This window comes from Podarcis melisellensis, assembly GCF_964234715.1.
Source record: "Podarcis melisellensis genome assembly, chromosome: Z".
NCBI lineage: Eukaryota > Metazoa > Chordata > Lepidosauria > Squamata > Lacertidae > Podarcis > Podarcis melisellensis.
Window position 1 is genome coordinate 20,759,918 of NC_138547.1, and position 16,722 is coordinate 20,776,639.

Genomic DNA, 16,722 nt, shown 5'->3' on the forward strand with positions numbered 1-16,722 from the left:
ATGAATGGTGCCTCTGGGGCTGGCCAGGGGGTTCTGGCTGCCAGGAGCTGAATAAGCAAGCAAGTGGGCGAGGGAGCCCAGCCAGCCAGTTCAGGCAGGTGCTGCACTGGACTTTCTTGTTCTTGCTGTGTGCGAAGCCTGCCTGGAAGCTGAGCGCCCAATGCTGAAGGGAAGCCTTTCTGCCATGCAGGGCAAGCAGCACCCATTGCTGCCATTGCTGCCCCTGGTGCTGGCCTCATGTTCACCTCTGGCCAACCTCCATTGGGCCACTGAGGCTGGGGGCATCCTCTTCTCAGGCCCTTGTGGGGCGGTGTGAGGTGGCACCTCTCTTTGGGGTGGGGGTGGGGGCAGCTCAGAGACTAGAGGCAGTAGGAGCGGCTGCCTGGAGGACTCCCAAGGAGAGGGGAAAGGAGAGGAGGTTGAGGGAACCCTCCACAAGGGAGGGGTGAGAGGCTGCTGGCTCTGCAGGAAAGGGGTGAAATAAGTGGGCTCCTGAGCCCCACAGGGGAGCCGCAGAAAGAATGGAGTTGGTCAAGGGAGCCATGGACTCAAAAAGGTTGAGGACCATTGATGTAAATGACACAAACCTTTAAAAAAGCAACACAGGCACCAGTCTGATTGTCTTCCAGACCAGCAATACTGAATGAAATGAACATGAGCTGCTTTGGCAAAGAAAATATCACTAATAAATTTAATAATAACAACAACAACTACAAGCACAACCACAACAAGAACAAGAACAACAACAAGAACAACAACACAACACCCACTACCACCACCACCACCACTGCTGCTGCCACCACTAGCATATAAAAAATCTGATTATCCTCCACCTTATACAGGGCAGTTCTGAGGCAGAGAACTGACAATGCATTCCTGAGGCACACTTGAACATAAGCCATTGCTTTTGTGATCCACACTCCACCCTACTTAACTAGGGTTGCCATCTTTCAAAAATTGAATCAATTTTGAGCTTTGGCCAATTTTTGTGCAATGTTGTTGAGCTTTTTTTAATTGCTAATTCTCAATTCGCGTCCGTTTTCTTATTGCATCCCGGCTGTGTCAGCAAAGGTCAAGATGTACGGCCTCTTTGCCCAATTGGTGGCACAATTTTACCTCTAGAAACAATATGGAAAATAGCCTGACGATGGCTGGGTTGAGGAGAAGAAGAAGAGGAGTTTGGATTTGATATCCCGCTTTATCACTACCCGAAGGAGTCTCAAAGCGGCTAACATTCTCCTTTCCCTTCTTCCCTCACAACAAATACTCTGTGAGGTAAGTGGGGCTGAGAGTCTTCAAAGAAGTGTGACTAGCCTAAGGTTACCCAGCAGCTGCATGTGGAGGAGAGGAGACATGAATCCAGTTCACCAGATTACAAGTCTACTGCTCTTAACTAATACACCACTCTGGCTCTCATCAATGCAAAAAAGAAAAAGGAAGGCGCCTCACAGGGGGGCATCTAGCACTCACAGGGGGGCATCTAGCACAGAATCTGACTCATTGATCAGGGCTTCATACATATTGACTGTCTTGAGTTCTATCGCCTCTTCCTCAAGGCCTAGTATAGGTGCCAGGATGCGGCCGTTGTCAGCACTGCCGTTCAGTAACTCGTACTCATACGAACATGCACACCTGTTGTTTCTTCCTAGGTCATGTGGGTTGTCCCCACCACTTCCAACTGTGTTGTCATCATCGTCTTCATCTGTGCCTCTGGTAATACAGAAGCTGAAACAGAAAGTAAAAGGTGAGAATCAGGTCAATAGACCCAGGGCTTGCAATAGGCGTAAGGGAAGAAAACGAAGTACTTTGGAGGGCTGGAACTTCAAAGCCTGATTGGCATTTCTGCAGTTAGATGGTCTCTTTGCACAGCTTCCTATGTCCTGTTTCAGCCTTTCCAATGTGCACAGTCTGCTTCTGAAATCCATGCTTCAACTTTTAAACAAGTGCAAAGATTAACATTTGGCCACTTTCCACTCACAACATACCACTATTCTATCCATGTTTTCTAAGGAGATAGGAGGCTGACTTGCTGTATGGAGTTGTGCGGTTCTTGCTGTCATTTTGCACACTTTTATTTTTCTAGTGGTAGCAGAACTTATGCCACTGCCAAAAAAACACAAATCAGGGAGTTTGTCAAGCCACTGAGCAAGGCCTGATTTGCTGGAAGTGTCTACTCTTGTTTTAAAGAGTTCCTAGATTTTAGCCCAAATATCTGATCCAATAGTTTATGTCCTTTGCAAAAGCAGGGGATCAGCTGAGCCCACTGGTGACATCTGGCTGAGGCTGGATTAGGACTGCCAGAGGCCCTGAGCACTGAAAAGATTTAAAATATCAAAGGTCATTCCCCTCCCAAAAACACACACACAAACAAAATGGTCACTTTTTGGGTACCCCTGCTTTGCTAGTGCCCTAACTACATCTTTTTGGATAATCTAGCCCTGAATCTGGCCATTCCGGATGAGACCTACTTCTCATTCACTCTCCTCCTACCACAACACATATGCACTGTAGCATTTATATTTCAGGTCCTTTTCACTTATTCATATTCATCTTTCCAATATGCTGCCAGCCCAAACATGTCAGTTCTACAACCCCTAGATAATCAGATAATCACTTACTATGAAATTGGAAAGCCGTCACCTGAAATACAAAAAACAAACAGCAGGACTTTATGAGCAAATGTCCCTCCAGAAAAGTACAATCATTTCAAAACTGCAAACAGCTTTTGTTAAAAATGTAACAAGCAATATCAGATGAACAATAGAAGTGCAGTTTATACCCTAATCCCAACAAGGGGAAAACACATGCAGCTGCTGTGTTGTTCTGTATGTGGCAGGGGGGCACTGGTGCAGCTCTTAGGCAAAACGGCCTATAAACACTCCTTCTGTCTGGCATGGTCATCCTTTTCCACCAAGCACATAGCTTCGGGAGGGACGTACAAAGTTATGCTCAGAACTACCTGCAGTTCACTAGTCCCATAGATAGGGTTCCTAAATCCTTCACCCTGGTCCACCCACCCTGGTCCTGAGGACTAATGCAGCAGAGTCCCTCCCTCCAGTTCTTCATATATCATTTCACTCTGTCAAATCAGAGAAGCCATTGTTTTCTGAGTGAAATCTAACTCACTCACCAGTTCCATGTATTCTGTAGCAAACAATACACGTAAGAATACCAGTGAGAAGAAAGGAGAGCAGAACAAGCATGATGATGGCAAAAGTTGACATCTTGGACCCTAGGACAACACAGCAAAGGATGAGACTTACATATTTGTATGTCTGTTCATACTGATATGTTCATTTTAATGCACATGTTCCCCAAATATATACATTTCTGTAAACACTGCTTGGAAAACTACACTGCAAAATTCAGAAAAGGGTGAATTTTGTAGGGTGACACTGTTTAGGTTCTCACACTGTTTTGAAAAGTGTGGATTTGATACAACTGCCTTTAAATGTGAACTAAATTTAAATTCTTCCCAATCCCTAGTTCTGAGAATAGGTCACAGGACTTCAGCTTGAAGGGGAATCAAAACATTTTAAATCCTTTCCCATGTTAAAAGTATCCTGAAAAGTGGCAGGCAAAGGGTTGGAGCCTAACTTTCCTGTACTCCCTAGTATGTAAGGGGTTTGGTTAAAAAAACCAAAATACTTTTAGCAAGTCCGTTCCCCCCCCCCCCACTAATGGGGGATGCATTCAAAAATGGCACTTCCAACTTGCAGCCTGAATTCTGCCACCTTCAAGCCTGCCACACAGGCAACCTCACTTCCTCCTTTTCCTTAACTTTGCTATCAAGTGCTGTCTTTACCAGTAGGCTTTGGTAAAGGCTTCCCAGTAGTAGTCGCTGTCGTAGTTGCTGGTGTTGTAGATGGACCTGCAAATCAAGGCAAAGATGCTGCGTCAGCAGAAAGGAGACCGGCTTTCACCCAAAGAGCAACTGAAGCAAGGCTGGAGGAGAATCTATGCAGCAGCTGTTAGAATTCCCCACCCCACCTCAGTGTATTCGCAGGGCAAATTTCATCTCCGGAGCCACACAAAAGACTTTAGGGTTGAGATGTCGGGTACTTCTGCTGGGGTGTCAATTGGGGTGACATTTAGAAACAGGCTCATGTCAGACAGGGTCTTCTTCTTTTTGCCTCCAGCACTTTCTCCATGAAAACCAGCTCTTTACCACCGAATTGGAGCAAGCAGTAGCCTGCAGGAAATCTGAATAGCTGTTTGCTCCAATTCAGCAGTAAATAGAGCCATTGAGAAGGATTCTGACATTGCCTGGAAAGGCCAATGAGCAGAGAATTTTTTGCAGTGAACCCCAGAGCTTTCCCAGTAAACCTAAAGAGTTGCCGCATTGCACATTCCCCTCCCCGGGAATTCAGGTTGTCCTCCTCCTGCAGTCTAAAATAACAGGAAGGCCTCACGTTTTGCCACGGTGAGCTCTCTTGAGTCGAAGCTGCCAGATGTAGTTCTTCTTCCGAACACCATCCAAGCCGTGCTGGTGGCATCTGTGAGAATATTAGAGATACATCCCCATACTGTGCCTTCCCCACATGCACTCTTGTCCCCCAGGGCCACTGTTCTCTCGGCAGGACTCAGCTGGGAGAAAACCATCCCCTGGGAAGTGCTGTGGTGTGGCATTGCAAGGCACTGGGAAGGTTTTGGCACCTCTCATCCCCACACCCCTTTGCTGTCTAGATTGGGCCTCCGCCTCCTCACACTTGATACACAACTAGAGACGAGTTGAGTTTACAGGGTCACCTTTTGAGGCTGCAGGGTGAAGGAGTCCTTCTATTTCTATTTCCCCTCCATCCACGACCACGTGGACAACTAGAGGATGCCTTCAACGGGGGGTGGGGTGGGGACAGCGGACAAAAGCAGGAGAAGGACAACTGGGGGCATTCCGCAAATGCTGCCTGCTGTAGCAGTTGAAGGCCAAGCAGAGGAGCAGGCGACCCCACCTCAATCACCCATGCATTTCCCACCCACAACTCAAAACTGAACGGCCTATCATTTGGCGACAGCTTACCTGCCACAGCTGTGGTGCTCATTGCGAACTCAGTGCTAGGCCCCAAAGTAGATGGCACTGCAGAACCTGCAAGCAAAAGCAGGAATGCATTTTTCTCTCTCCTTTTCTGAAGAACAGATCAGTTCTTTTTTGCATGTAAGATTCTGATAATCACTAGATGCACTGATAGTGCTTAATAACTGTTGGTATTCCACAGCTTTTATTCCTTCTTATATGTATCTTGCACCATCAATGTAACTGGTGTTTTACAGGGCAGCTAACATACTGCAAAGGGTTGTTTTTTTGGGGGGGGGTCAGTCCGGATGATACCTGTGGGTCCCTTCCAAATCTGCAATCCTGTGTATGTGTAGAGTGCAAATCTAGGACAGGAAACCTGCTGAACCAATCAAACTAGTCTTTCTGTTAAGGTAATGGCCTTGGCTGGCCAGTTAAGTACTGCCATTTACATGTTGTAGGAGGCTGCCATAGAGACAAGTGGGTAGGCTTTTTTCCACATCACCTGGTGGGATGCCATATCAATCAAAGATGGGGAACTCTGTGTGAGAGAGAGTTTTGGCTGATCTTGGAAGCTGCAGAAGCAGGGATGTGTCTGTTGTACGCTAGACCCAAAGCTGTGACTTGGGGCTTCCCTAGGAACTTAATGGGCAGGTAAGAGTTAAAATGCTGTGGGCTCCCAAGTCACACTTGTCCTTTGTTTTTTAGATACAGGATTGTAGCCTTCTGCCTTATTGATCTTTCTGAACTGAATTTTATATTAAGAAAGTAAGAACGTAAGAAGATCCTGCTGAATCAGGCCAATGGCCCATCTAGTTCAGCACCCTGTTTTCACAGTGGCCAAACAGATGCCTAAGGGAAACTAGGGAGCAGAACACATTGTTTTATTGTGTACTGTGGATTTGATTATTGTACACTGCTCTGATATGTTTTTAAAATGTAGTTTATAAACTTTGTCAAATAAAATAGAATAAAATCTATCTATTTCATGCAAAGAATTTCAGATACTGGAGCTCTTAACACAGAGGCCAAGCCTGGACAAAACTGATGGTTATAAATTGCGCGGGGGCGGGGGGGGGGTTAGCTGCTTTGGAGAGGCTATTGTTACACTATGTATTGCTTTGTGCTGTATTCTGGTTTTCTTGAATTTGTATGTAGCGATTTTACTGCATTTTAAATTAAATATTATTATTATTTGAATAAATGAATGAATTGGGTTTCCTAAAACTAAATCACTCTGGAGCTACATTGTGGATCTTTGCATAGCAGAGGCTGTTGGATGCTCTTACTTTGCACGTTTATCCGAATAGCTCTGCTCTGCTGGATCTGCTTGCTGACCCTGTTTTCAACTTCACAGTAGTATCTGCCAGCATCCGATGCCTCCAGCCTGTCAAAGGTAAGTACGGCTTCCTTGCCCACAAGGGTTGCATTGCTTCCTTCCACTTGTTTGAACCAGCGGTAAGTGATGGGCGGAGAGCCACTGGTCAAGCACGACAGGTTGAACCTCATCACGCCAGGCAAGCTGGTCTCATCATTGTTGGTGGCCTTAATGACAGGCTTGGCCACTGGAACTGGGAAGCAAAATGATACTTATCAAACACCTGCAGCAAATTTGGTACTTGCACAGCTCAAGCAGACATAGAATGCGAGGAAAGTAAAGGAAAATGACTGAAGATACTTTGGAATTGTAAGGTTCTAGGAGAATGTGATCCTCAAGGTTCTACCTCTTTTCACAATTGATAAAAAGCTTGGGGACCTGTCCCCTCCCTCCATTTAGAACATAAGAAGAGCCCTTCTGGATTAGGCCCATCTAGTCCAGCATCCTGTTCTCACAGTGGCCTCTTCTGAGAAACCTGCAAGTAGGGTCCAAGCACAACAGTACTCACCCCTCCTGTGGTTCCCAGCAACTGGTTATCAGAAAGAGGCATTGCTGCCTCCAACTGAGAAGGCAGAGCTGAGCATTGTAGCTAGTAGCCATTGATAGCCCTCTCCCCCCTGAATTTGCCTAATCCTCTTTTAAAGCCAGTCCCATCTGTCACCAAGGCACCTTGCAAAGAAGCAGCTGAGCACCTGAATGGTGAAAGCAAAGCTATATTTTCTTCTTCCTTCACATTTTTAAAATCCTGCTTGAGAATCTTTAAAAAAAAAAGGAAACCACAGATTCTCTGAATAAACAAAATAGAAAATGATACTATGCAACAAATATCTCACCTCTACGGGGAGGAAACCTTCCAGCTGACAAGAAAACCTGCATTCCTGTACCCGTGAAAATCTACGAAAGCATATATACACACACACACACACACACACACACACACACATATTGCATTTTTAACCATGCAGCCTTCTCAGCATATTAATGCAGGTTACCTTTTTTAACCTTCAGTATGATGATCCTTGATATTGTTACCCTGGTATTGTTTTTGGTCAGGAAGGTAACTTCACAGGCATATCGCCCTCTATCTGCCATGTCGAGATCGTGGATCAGGAGGGAGACATCTCCCAGGGGTTGCTTAGGAACGGTGAGTCGGTCTCTGAAATGTGCCACAGGTGTTTGGTCCCCGGAGTCATTATCCCGGTGAAAGATGGCTCTATTGTGATGATCCCGCTGCCTCCAAACAACACTTTGTTCCAGGAAGTCAGGAGATGGGTCATACAAACATGGCAAAGTGACCGAAGCCCTCCAAGTGCCATGGGTCTCATGTGGGCCAGTCAAATCCAGAACAACTGGGGGAGCAGCAAGATAAATAGAAGGTTATTATATTATTTCACAGGACCGATTGATTGATATGCCAGAAATTTGTAAAAGTAAAGGGACCCTGACCATTAGGTCCAGTCGTGGCTGACTCTGGGGTTGCGGCGCTCATCTCGCTTTATTGGCCAAGGGAGCCAGCGTACAGCATCCGGCTCATGTAGCCAGCATGACTAAGTTGCTTCTGGAGAACCAGAACAGCACACGGAAACACCGTTTACCTTCCCGCCAGAGCGGTACGTATTTATCTACTTGCACTCTGACGTGCTTTTGAACTGCTAGGTTGGCAGGAGCAGGGACCGAGCAATGGGAGCTCACCCCGTCGCGGGATTCGAACCTCCGACCTTCTGATTGGCAAGTCCTAGGCTCTGTGGTTTAACCCACAGCGCCACCCGTGTCCTGCCAGAAATTTAGGCCTGTGCAATTAAAGTGAATTGAAGAATCTGGTCCAGCAAATCAATTTTATTTATTTGTTTGTTTATTTATTTAAACACACACAGACAAATAAGTAGGCCTTTTCCTCTGCTGGATACCACTGTCATCCTAGGATGAAGAACAACATCCTATTGTGGGGCTGTGTGTGAGCTGTCGCTGATTTAGGAAGCCTCAGACATAGAGACGTGTTGTTCTGTGTTGGATCCTAAACTGTGACTTGAAGCTTCTCTGGAAACCTAATACCAGATCTGCTGCAGCATTAATGCGGTAAGTGCTTTCATCTTTTGCTCACTTTGTACCTGTAATACACATGTAAATAAACCTATATATCCTAAAGACATCACAGTCTCCGCTGGCCTTCATTCCAAGGAAACTAAACCTGGGTAAGCACACGAACCCCTGGAGGCTGTTGCTGCTCGGAGAATGGGGGGCCAGTAACAATACTGTCTACCAGATCAGATCATTAGCCTGCATGGGCGTGGCCAAGGGGGCTGCCCCCCATCAAGTAAATCAATAAAAATACTTAACTGAGGCTCCCCCCCCAACATGAGCGTGGCCAAGGAGCTTGCCCCCCCAAGTCAAGTAAATCAATAAAAATACTTAACTGAGGCTCGCCCCCCCAACATGAGCGTAGCCAAGGGGGCTGCCCCCCCAAATCAAGTAAATTAATAAAAATACTTAACTGAGGCTCGCCCCCCCAACATGAGCGTAGCCAAGGGGGCTGCCCCCCAAATCAAGTAAATCAATAAAAATACTTAACTGATACTCGCCCCCCCAACATGAGCATAGCCAAGGGGGCTGCCCCCCCAAATCAAGTAAATTAATAAAAATACTTAACTGAGGCTCGCCCCCCCAACATGAGCGTAGCCAAGGGGGCTGCCCCCCAAATCAAGTAAATCAATAAAAATACTTAACTGATACTCGCCCCCCCAACATGAGCATAGCCAAGGGGGCTGCCCCCCCAAATCAAGTAAATTAATAAAAATACTTAACTGAGGCTCGCCCCCCCAACATGAGCGTAGCCAAGGGGGCTGCCCCCCCAAAACAAGTAATTTAATAAAAAATACTTAACTGAGGCTCCCCCCCAACATGAGCGTAGCCAAGGGGGCTGCCCCCCCAAATCAAGTAAATTAATAAAAATACTTAACTGAGGCTCGCCCCCCAACATGAGCTTAGCCAAGGGGGCTGCCCCCCCAAATCAAGTAAATCAATAAAAATACTTAACTGAGGCTCGCCCCCCCCCAACATGAGCTTAGCCAAGGGGGCTGCCCCCCCCAAATCAAGTAAATCAATAAAAATACTTAACTGAGGCTCGCCCCCCCCAACATGAGCTTAGCCAAGGGGGCTGCCCCCCCAAATCAAGTAAATTAATAAAAATACTTAACTGAGGCTCGCCCCCCCCCAACATGAGCTTAGCCAAGGGGGCTGCCCCCCCCAAATCAAGTAAATCAATAAAAATACTTAACTGAGGCTCGCCCCCCCCAACATGAGCTTAGCCAAGGGGGCTGCCCCCCCAAGTCAAGTAAATCAATAAAAATACTTAACTGAGGCTCCCCCCCCACATAAATCCTGAATACAGTACGCTCATGCTAACCCTGTCAGAGAGAGAAAATAGCACCAAAGTGCCCCCTTCCCAGGCATTTTCTTAAGACTGCTTACCATAAACAGCAGTAACCCCCCCCCAAAAAAAAAACCCTGGCTTGTATATCTCATGCAAGCACTTCTCTCTTGAAAGAAAATTGGGCGTTGGGGGGGTGTTTCATGCAGGTGCCTTTCTGAGCCCTATTAAGAGCTGAACCTGCCATCTTTTGCACACAAGGCTCACAAACAGGAGGCCCACAAGCACAACTTGCCTCTGACAATGAAGTTAGCACATAGCCATTGTGGCTTGTAGACAGGCATAAAGAGCTAATAACGGACACCTCCTTGCATAAAGAGACACCAACTGACCTCTGAAGCCACCTGCTGGAGAAGGTAATAGGCAACTAACAACCAGAACACTTATGAAACCAAAGACGCAAGACAAGAGGTTCAGTTACCTTTTAAAATTAAATAAATACAGAGGTCTTGCACAAGGCTTATTTACCAAAATACACAACAAGAGCTGGATCAGGCCATGGGCCCATCTAGTCCAGCATCACATTATCATAATGCCCAGTTAAATACCTCAATGGTAAGCCCACAAGAAGGACCTGGGGTGCAACAGCACTACTGCCTCTGATTCCGAGTAATTAATTTAATATTTAAACTCTGCTTTTCCGGCAATAAATGTTGAGCTCAAAGCAACTAAGAAATACATTTCTCAAAAAACAATGCCAGAAAACAACATCATAAGTAATTTACCACGAAGCTAAGATTATGCAAGATTACGGCATCTGCTACATTTTGAAAACCACACCTGTTCCATCCACCTGTTCAAGCCCCCATGACATGCTAAACACTTCATGCTTCTTTCTTAAACATATCAAAAAAAATGACATTTGGCTTATGTAGTAAATGTGAATGAGAGGACAGAATGAAAAGGATGAAAAGCCTTGCAAAATTTTAAAGGTACAGCAAATGTAGAGTGGCATAAAACCATCAGATCAATTGCAGTCACTTAAGTGCCTAGGCAGATTTACAGAAAAAAAGCATACAAAATGTTCTACAACTTCTTTGGAAGTTTTCTTGCTTTGTGTAATTTAATCAAAGCCATAATATATAGCCAGGAGTGATTAAGCAAACAGTGAAATTTTCCACCTCTTCCTCACAACAATGCAACAGAGCAACATCACACATTTCAGTTGCAACACACAATCTGCGGCTTTACTGTCTTCCAACCCATGCCTAGTTCTGAACCGAAGCAACAACTTTGTAGATGAGACACCGGGTGCCGTAGCGAGAGGCATCAGTTAAGAAGAAACATTCCAAAGTGGAAGGAGAAATGTCTCAAGGCTGCTTTTATAATGAGTTGTTGCATTAATAGAGAAGTCAGAGAGATCGGATTCAGTCCTCGGTTAAAGGCAAACCTCCCTAACTTTCTGAAACAATATGTTAATCAAAATACAGCCATCCTTTTAAATCCACACTTCTCTGAACCCTGCAGTTCTCCATCCAAGTAATGCAAACAGAACTGCATATGCTGTGGTAAGATGTGCACAGAAATGTATATAAAGGCACACAAACATGTATATATTAGGAGAAATTCTCATTGAAATGCTGATTAATTTTCATGTGGATTTGAAGGGGGAATACAAATTGACATGGAAATGCTAAAGTGGCAGCTGCACTCATCTCTGTGTATTAAAGATAATATTTTTTAAAAGTCTGCCACTGGTTAATTGTGTGGCACATTATTTAGCTTATTAGTTTATTTATATTTTAAAAAGCCTGAGTATATTTCTGCATCATAAAAAAATCAAAGCAGCTTACAGCAATAAAGCCAGGAAACTATACATTAAAAGCATAAAAAGTTAAAAACCTTTAAAAGTTTTAATCTAAAAAATGAAACATTGCAGCCCTGATTGTTACTCTTATGAGTTCTGAAGAACGAAGTATTGTACATCTCATTTAAACAATATTAAAATTTCATCCTAAAAGGACTTACCTTTTCCATGGATAGTGGGTGAAAGCAGCAGAAACCACAGCCAAGCTACCTTGGCCATGATTGCCAGAGACTGATTACTCTGACTGCTCCTCACTCTGTGCTAACTAGTAAGGAACTGAATCCTTCAAGGGTGCAGTGAACAAAACTTCCCTCTCTGCTCCCTACGAACCAGACAAATGCATCAGTGTATCACAGATTTTTATACCATTGCCAGGGTACCTTCGTCCCCCCTTTTCTGTTCAAAAAGGAAAGGAAAGGAGGGGCATCTTCCAATTGGCTGAATACATCAAGGACATTATTAGAGTAAGCTGGTTGATTATAATAAAAAAACAAGGGAAAGCAGTATCATCACCTTTGCAATGAATGGAAGAAAAAAATGCACTTGTTTGCAGGCGCAAGGGTTTATTTGGAAGAACCTTGTAATAGTTATGTCTCAATTTCTGCATGACCTTTAGAAAGAACTTTGTTTTAAAATCAGATGTTTTTTTTTCAACACACACTTCTTCCCCCCGCCTCTCCATTTTTTGCATCCTCTCTTTCTGCTCACATTTTATGTATATTTGCTAAGTTTGCAAGTTTCAGGGTAACCCTAAATGGGCTGAGAGACTTCGACACCTGAACTGCACATTTAGAACTAAAAATTCAAGCACAAAAAGCCCTGTCAGTTCCATAGAAACTGAACACATTTAATTGATTTATTTTTAAGTGTTATGATTTATATCCACCCCATGGAGCCCAAGGCAGCAAACATTTAAGTGATAATTTTAGTGGGATTATAATGTTTTAAACACATAGGGTGGATGTGACCTTAATTCAGGGGTAGGCAACCTAAGGCCCATGGGCCACAAGCAGCCCACGGGAGTCGTTTAACTGCCCCCCGAGCCACCCCCAAACCAAGTCGCCTGCTCGGCGAGTCCCTCTGCATTGCGCTAAACTGACGCAGCACGGTTCGGGAACTCACTTCCCTAGTGCCAGAAATCGCGTCTGCGCATGCTCAGATGCCGAAAATTGCGTCTATGCAAACGCAGACACCGGAAATCATGTCTGCGCAGATGCTGGAAATCGCGGCCGTGAGTGCGTGATCTGGCCCACAGGGGGATCTCCATTGGAGTGAACCGGCTTAGGTGAGGTAAACCTTGCCGACCCCTGCAATTGAAGAAAAGTACCATATTTTTCGCTCCGTAAGACACACTTTTTTCCTCCTAAAAAGTAAGGGGAAATGTGTGTGCGTCTTATGGAGCAAATGGCACTGCACAGAGAAGGAGAGCTGCGCAGCGCCCCTTCAACGAAGCGGGAGGAGAAACGGAGCCCCTTCCATTTCTCCTCCCGCTTTGCTGAAGAGGCACTCTGCAGAGAGGGAGAGATTTTTTTTCTTGTTTTCCTCCTCTAAACACTAGGTGCGTCTTATGGTCGGGTGCGTCTTACAGAGCGAAAAATACGGTAGGTAGGTAGTTGGGGAGCAGGGAAGAAAAACAGAGGGTGCAGACTAGGGGCTGGGGAGTGTGAGGACATGCTGTGTCTGCCTGCCTATATATGTCTGCCTGCCTATGTTTTCTGCTTTGTGAAATGGTTCTGTGACCTCTGAGGGCATCATAGTGCCACTGTCAGGTCGGAGGCCTTCTGCGGATACAATGGAGCAGGCCTGTTGAGTGTCAGGTTCAGAAAGGGAGTTGAAGGGGCGGGCGAGAATCATGGTGGGTATTTATAGGTGCAACCTGGATCAGCTGATGCCCCACACATTTAAAGCTTTATGACACCACTTTTAAACACTCATGGCTTCCCCCCAATGATCCTGGGAAATGTAGTTTGCTCAGGGCGCTGAGAGATGTGAGAAGACTCCTACTCCCCCTGCAAGAACTATAGTTTCCAGATCTCCCTGAGAAGAGAGATTGACTGTTAAAGCACTCTGGGAACTATAGTTCTGGGAGGGAAATAGGGGCTTCATAACAACTCCCAGCACCCTTAACAAACTACAGCTTTCTGGGAAGCCATGTTCTCTTATACCACTGTTAAAATGGTCTAAAGTGTTTTAAATGTCTGGTGCAGATGTGGCCTTTGCTATTTAGAAACATTTATGTACTACCCTTTGTGCTATGTAGTATTTCAGAGGTGTGAACAGCCACCCAGGGAATCCTTCCATACTCTGTTCATAGTGGGTGAACAGAATATATCAGCACAGTGTGCAGCGTTAAAGCAAAAAACACCATTAAAAACAAAGTGAGTAGCTAATAAAAAATTGAAATATTAAGCAGCTACAAAGTCCTGTTGTCAGGCATCCAAGAGATGCCTGAAAGTCAACATTGAGGATGTCTTCCAAATCTCTGGTGACACCAAATGCCCAACTTCTAGTTGGGGCCAGTTGGGCCTCAGTAACCCTGGTGTGGGGACAAGTAACAGTCCTCTTCCAGATAAGCTCTGACTAACTGGGATATAAAGGCTCAGGTGGTCTTTAAGGTACACTGGGCCAAGGTTGTTCAGGGCTTTGTATATCAACACATCCAACCTGAGAGCCTTTCTTAATTTTGGGAACCCTTAAAATAGAATAGACCTATACTTTCTCTGACAGAAATGCCATGGAGGCGCAGGTTACAGCAACAGCCAAGGCGACATTTTTCCACCTTCGCCGCATCAAGCAGTTGGTCCCTTACCTTTCCCACCCCGACCCGGCCACAGTGATCCATGTGGTGGTCACCTCCAGGCTTGGCTACTGTAATTTGCTCTATGTGGGGCTGCCCTTGAAGCTGTCCCAGAAACTCCAGCAGGTGCAGCTAGGCTCCTCATGGGGTCTCTGCCATGGGAGCATATTCACCCAGTGCTTTTCCAGCTGCACTGGCTCCCAGTGGAGTACAGGGTCAGATTTAAGGTGCTGCTTTTGACCTTTAAAGCCATTCACAGCCTAGGACCCTCGTACCCACGGAGAGCCTCAAGGTCCATAAATAGCAACACCCTAGTGGTCCCGGGCCCTAAGGAAGTTAGATTAGCCTCAACCAGAGCCAGGGCCTTTTCAACACTGGCTCCGGCCTGGTGGAACGCTCTGCCTCATGACACCAGGGCCCTGCAGGATCTGATTTCTTTGGCTTGGAGTCAATTTGACCCCCCCTTTCTTTTTCCTTTCTCCTTCTGTGATGAGGCTGCATTTTAATTGTTTTAATGTTGTATTTTAATCTTGTTTTTAAGTTGTATTCATTCAAGTTGTTTTTATTATTGGTTGTTAGCCGCCCTGAGCCCGGCTTTGGCTGGGGAGGGCGGGGTATAAATAAAATTATTATTATTATTATTATTATTATTATTATTATTATTATTATTATTGATGCATATAAAATGCTTATATTAACCAATCCGTTCACATCTCCTCTCAGAAAGGCAAAGTTGGTTAAACAAATTCATGGAGGAGGAGAGGGCTATGGACGGCTACTAGCCAGGATGGCTTTGCTCGGTCCTCCACGGCAGGAGGGCAACAATGCTTCTGAATGCCAGTTTCCATAAACTACGCTCAAGTCCTGCTTTTGGGTTTCCCATAGGGGCATCTGATCGGCAAATGTGAAGACAGGACATAGGACTAGATGGGCCATTGGCCTGATTCAGCAGGACTCTTCTGCAGTTCTTACGTGCTCGAAAGCTTCTGTCTTAACCTGGTAGCTTCTTCACTACAACCTTCCTCTCTGACTCTTGTGTTCTTGCATTAACTCTTGGCCCAGCTAAGCTGTCAGATTGGTTTGCAGGGCAGTGTGGTAGATGCCACAGCAAAACAGGAGATCTTGGGGCCCAAGCATCTTTCACAGCTTGCAAATGGGCAGGGTGGCAGAACCTTTAAAAGGACCAGCCACTTCTTTCCTCTTGTGGAGGAATTGGGAGGGTCAGGCTTTGGGCTGGAAATCCTTTTGGTCAACAGAACCAAATTCAACATTATGCCAGCTCCCCAGCCCCCTGCCGGGTGGGGGTATGTCTGTCAGTAAAGTTGTAGCTAGTTTTCACTCATGCATCTGACTTGGCCAATTATTGGGTTGGCAGGGCGGGGGGACCAGAGTAATTGTCCTGTAACCTCCTAGGCTTATCCGGAACCTTACTTTAAAAAACCAAGGCCAGTTCTCAATAACAATCTGGCAGCTGACCTCCTGAAAGGGACATGATATGGCAAATGTTTTTTTGCTGGCACAATCTTTCAAAACAACAATTGAAGCTGTTTCCATCTTGTTATTATATACATTCTTGCAGGGTCATATTTATAGAACAACCAAAGGTCACAGCCTGAAAGCATCTAGACGGTTAGAATTGTTAGAGACAAACCTAGTGCCATCTTGGATTAATAACCCTCCTTCTTCTTGTGGGGGTGGGTGGGTGAGACAATACACTAGTTCTGCACACTGTCCTTTGAACTCAGAATTGTGGGACTTTTTGGTTTTGCAGCATGGAAAGCTGCAACTTTTGCAGCACGATAAACTTCTCCAGGCTATCAAGGTTCCCAAAGCAAAACTCACAAGTGAGAGAAGGGCTGCTCCATTCATGCCATAGATATTCTGGTTGGCTACTGTGAGAACTGGATACTATATTGGGTTGCCAGACCTCCATGGCTGACTTAGTCTCCAGGTTTGCACGGATCACGTTCGCAACCGAAGCATCCACTGTAATAATAATAATAATAATAATAATAATAATAATAATAATAATAATGACTCAGTATGCAACTTACAAGCTGCAGCCTGGCAGGAGCTGGCTGCAAATTATAGTGTAAGCACTCAGGATGGGGGCTAGTCCCCCTCTGCTCCCCTCTCCCAATTAATCTGTCTCCAGAGACTTCCCCCATGACATCAAGAGCGACTGTCCCTAGGTCTCAGGTTTTGGCCCTGAAATCTCAGGTCTAGGATGCTGCTGGCTTGACAACCCTAATACTGAACTAAATTGCAATTTGGTCTCATACAGCAGCCAGGCTCTTCTGAT

The 16,722-nt window shown here is 45.4% G+C and overlaps 1 protein-coding gene across 4 annotated transcripts in view; it reads right to left on the reverse strand.

Moving 5' to 3' along the window:
- VSIG4 (V-set and immunoglobulin domain containing 4) overlaps window positions 1-16,722 on the reverse strand; it is a 34,581-nt gene that overhangs the window by 588 nt on the left and 17,271 nt on the right. The window contains exons 1-9 of one of the 4 annotated variants that reach the window (XM_081897860.1): window positions 12,137-13,508; window positions 7,382-7,738; window positions 6,301-6,582; window positions 5,018-5,083; window positions 4,413-4,496; window positions 3,806-3,871; window positions 3,131-3,232; window positions 2,619-2,640; window positions 689-1,725 (exon numbers count right to left, since the gene is read on the reverse strand). In XM_081897860.1, coding sequence (XP_081753986.1) covers window positions 1,467-1,725; window positions 2,619-2,640; window positions 3,131-3,232; window positions 3,806-3,871; window positions 4,413-4,496; window positions 5,018-5,083; window positions 6,301-6,582; window positions 7,382-7,738; window positions 12,137-12,314 — 1,416 coding nt within the window. In that variant the 5' untranslated portion in view covers window positions 12,315-13,508 and the 3' untranslated portion in view covers window positions 689-1,466. Of the gene's footprint in view, window positions 1-688; window positions 1,726-2,618; window positions 2,641-3,130; window positions 3,233-3,805; window positions 3,872-4,412; window positions 4,497-5,017; window positions 5,084-6,300; window positions 6,583-7,381; window positions 7,739-11,784; window positions 12,114-12,136; window positions 13,509-16,722 lie in introns of those variants that run through there. The other 3 variants (XM_081897861.1, XM_081897859.1, XM_081897858.1) reach the window with 3 other exon arrangements.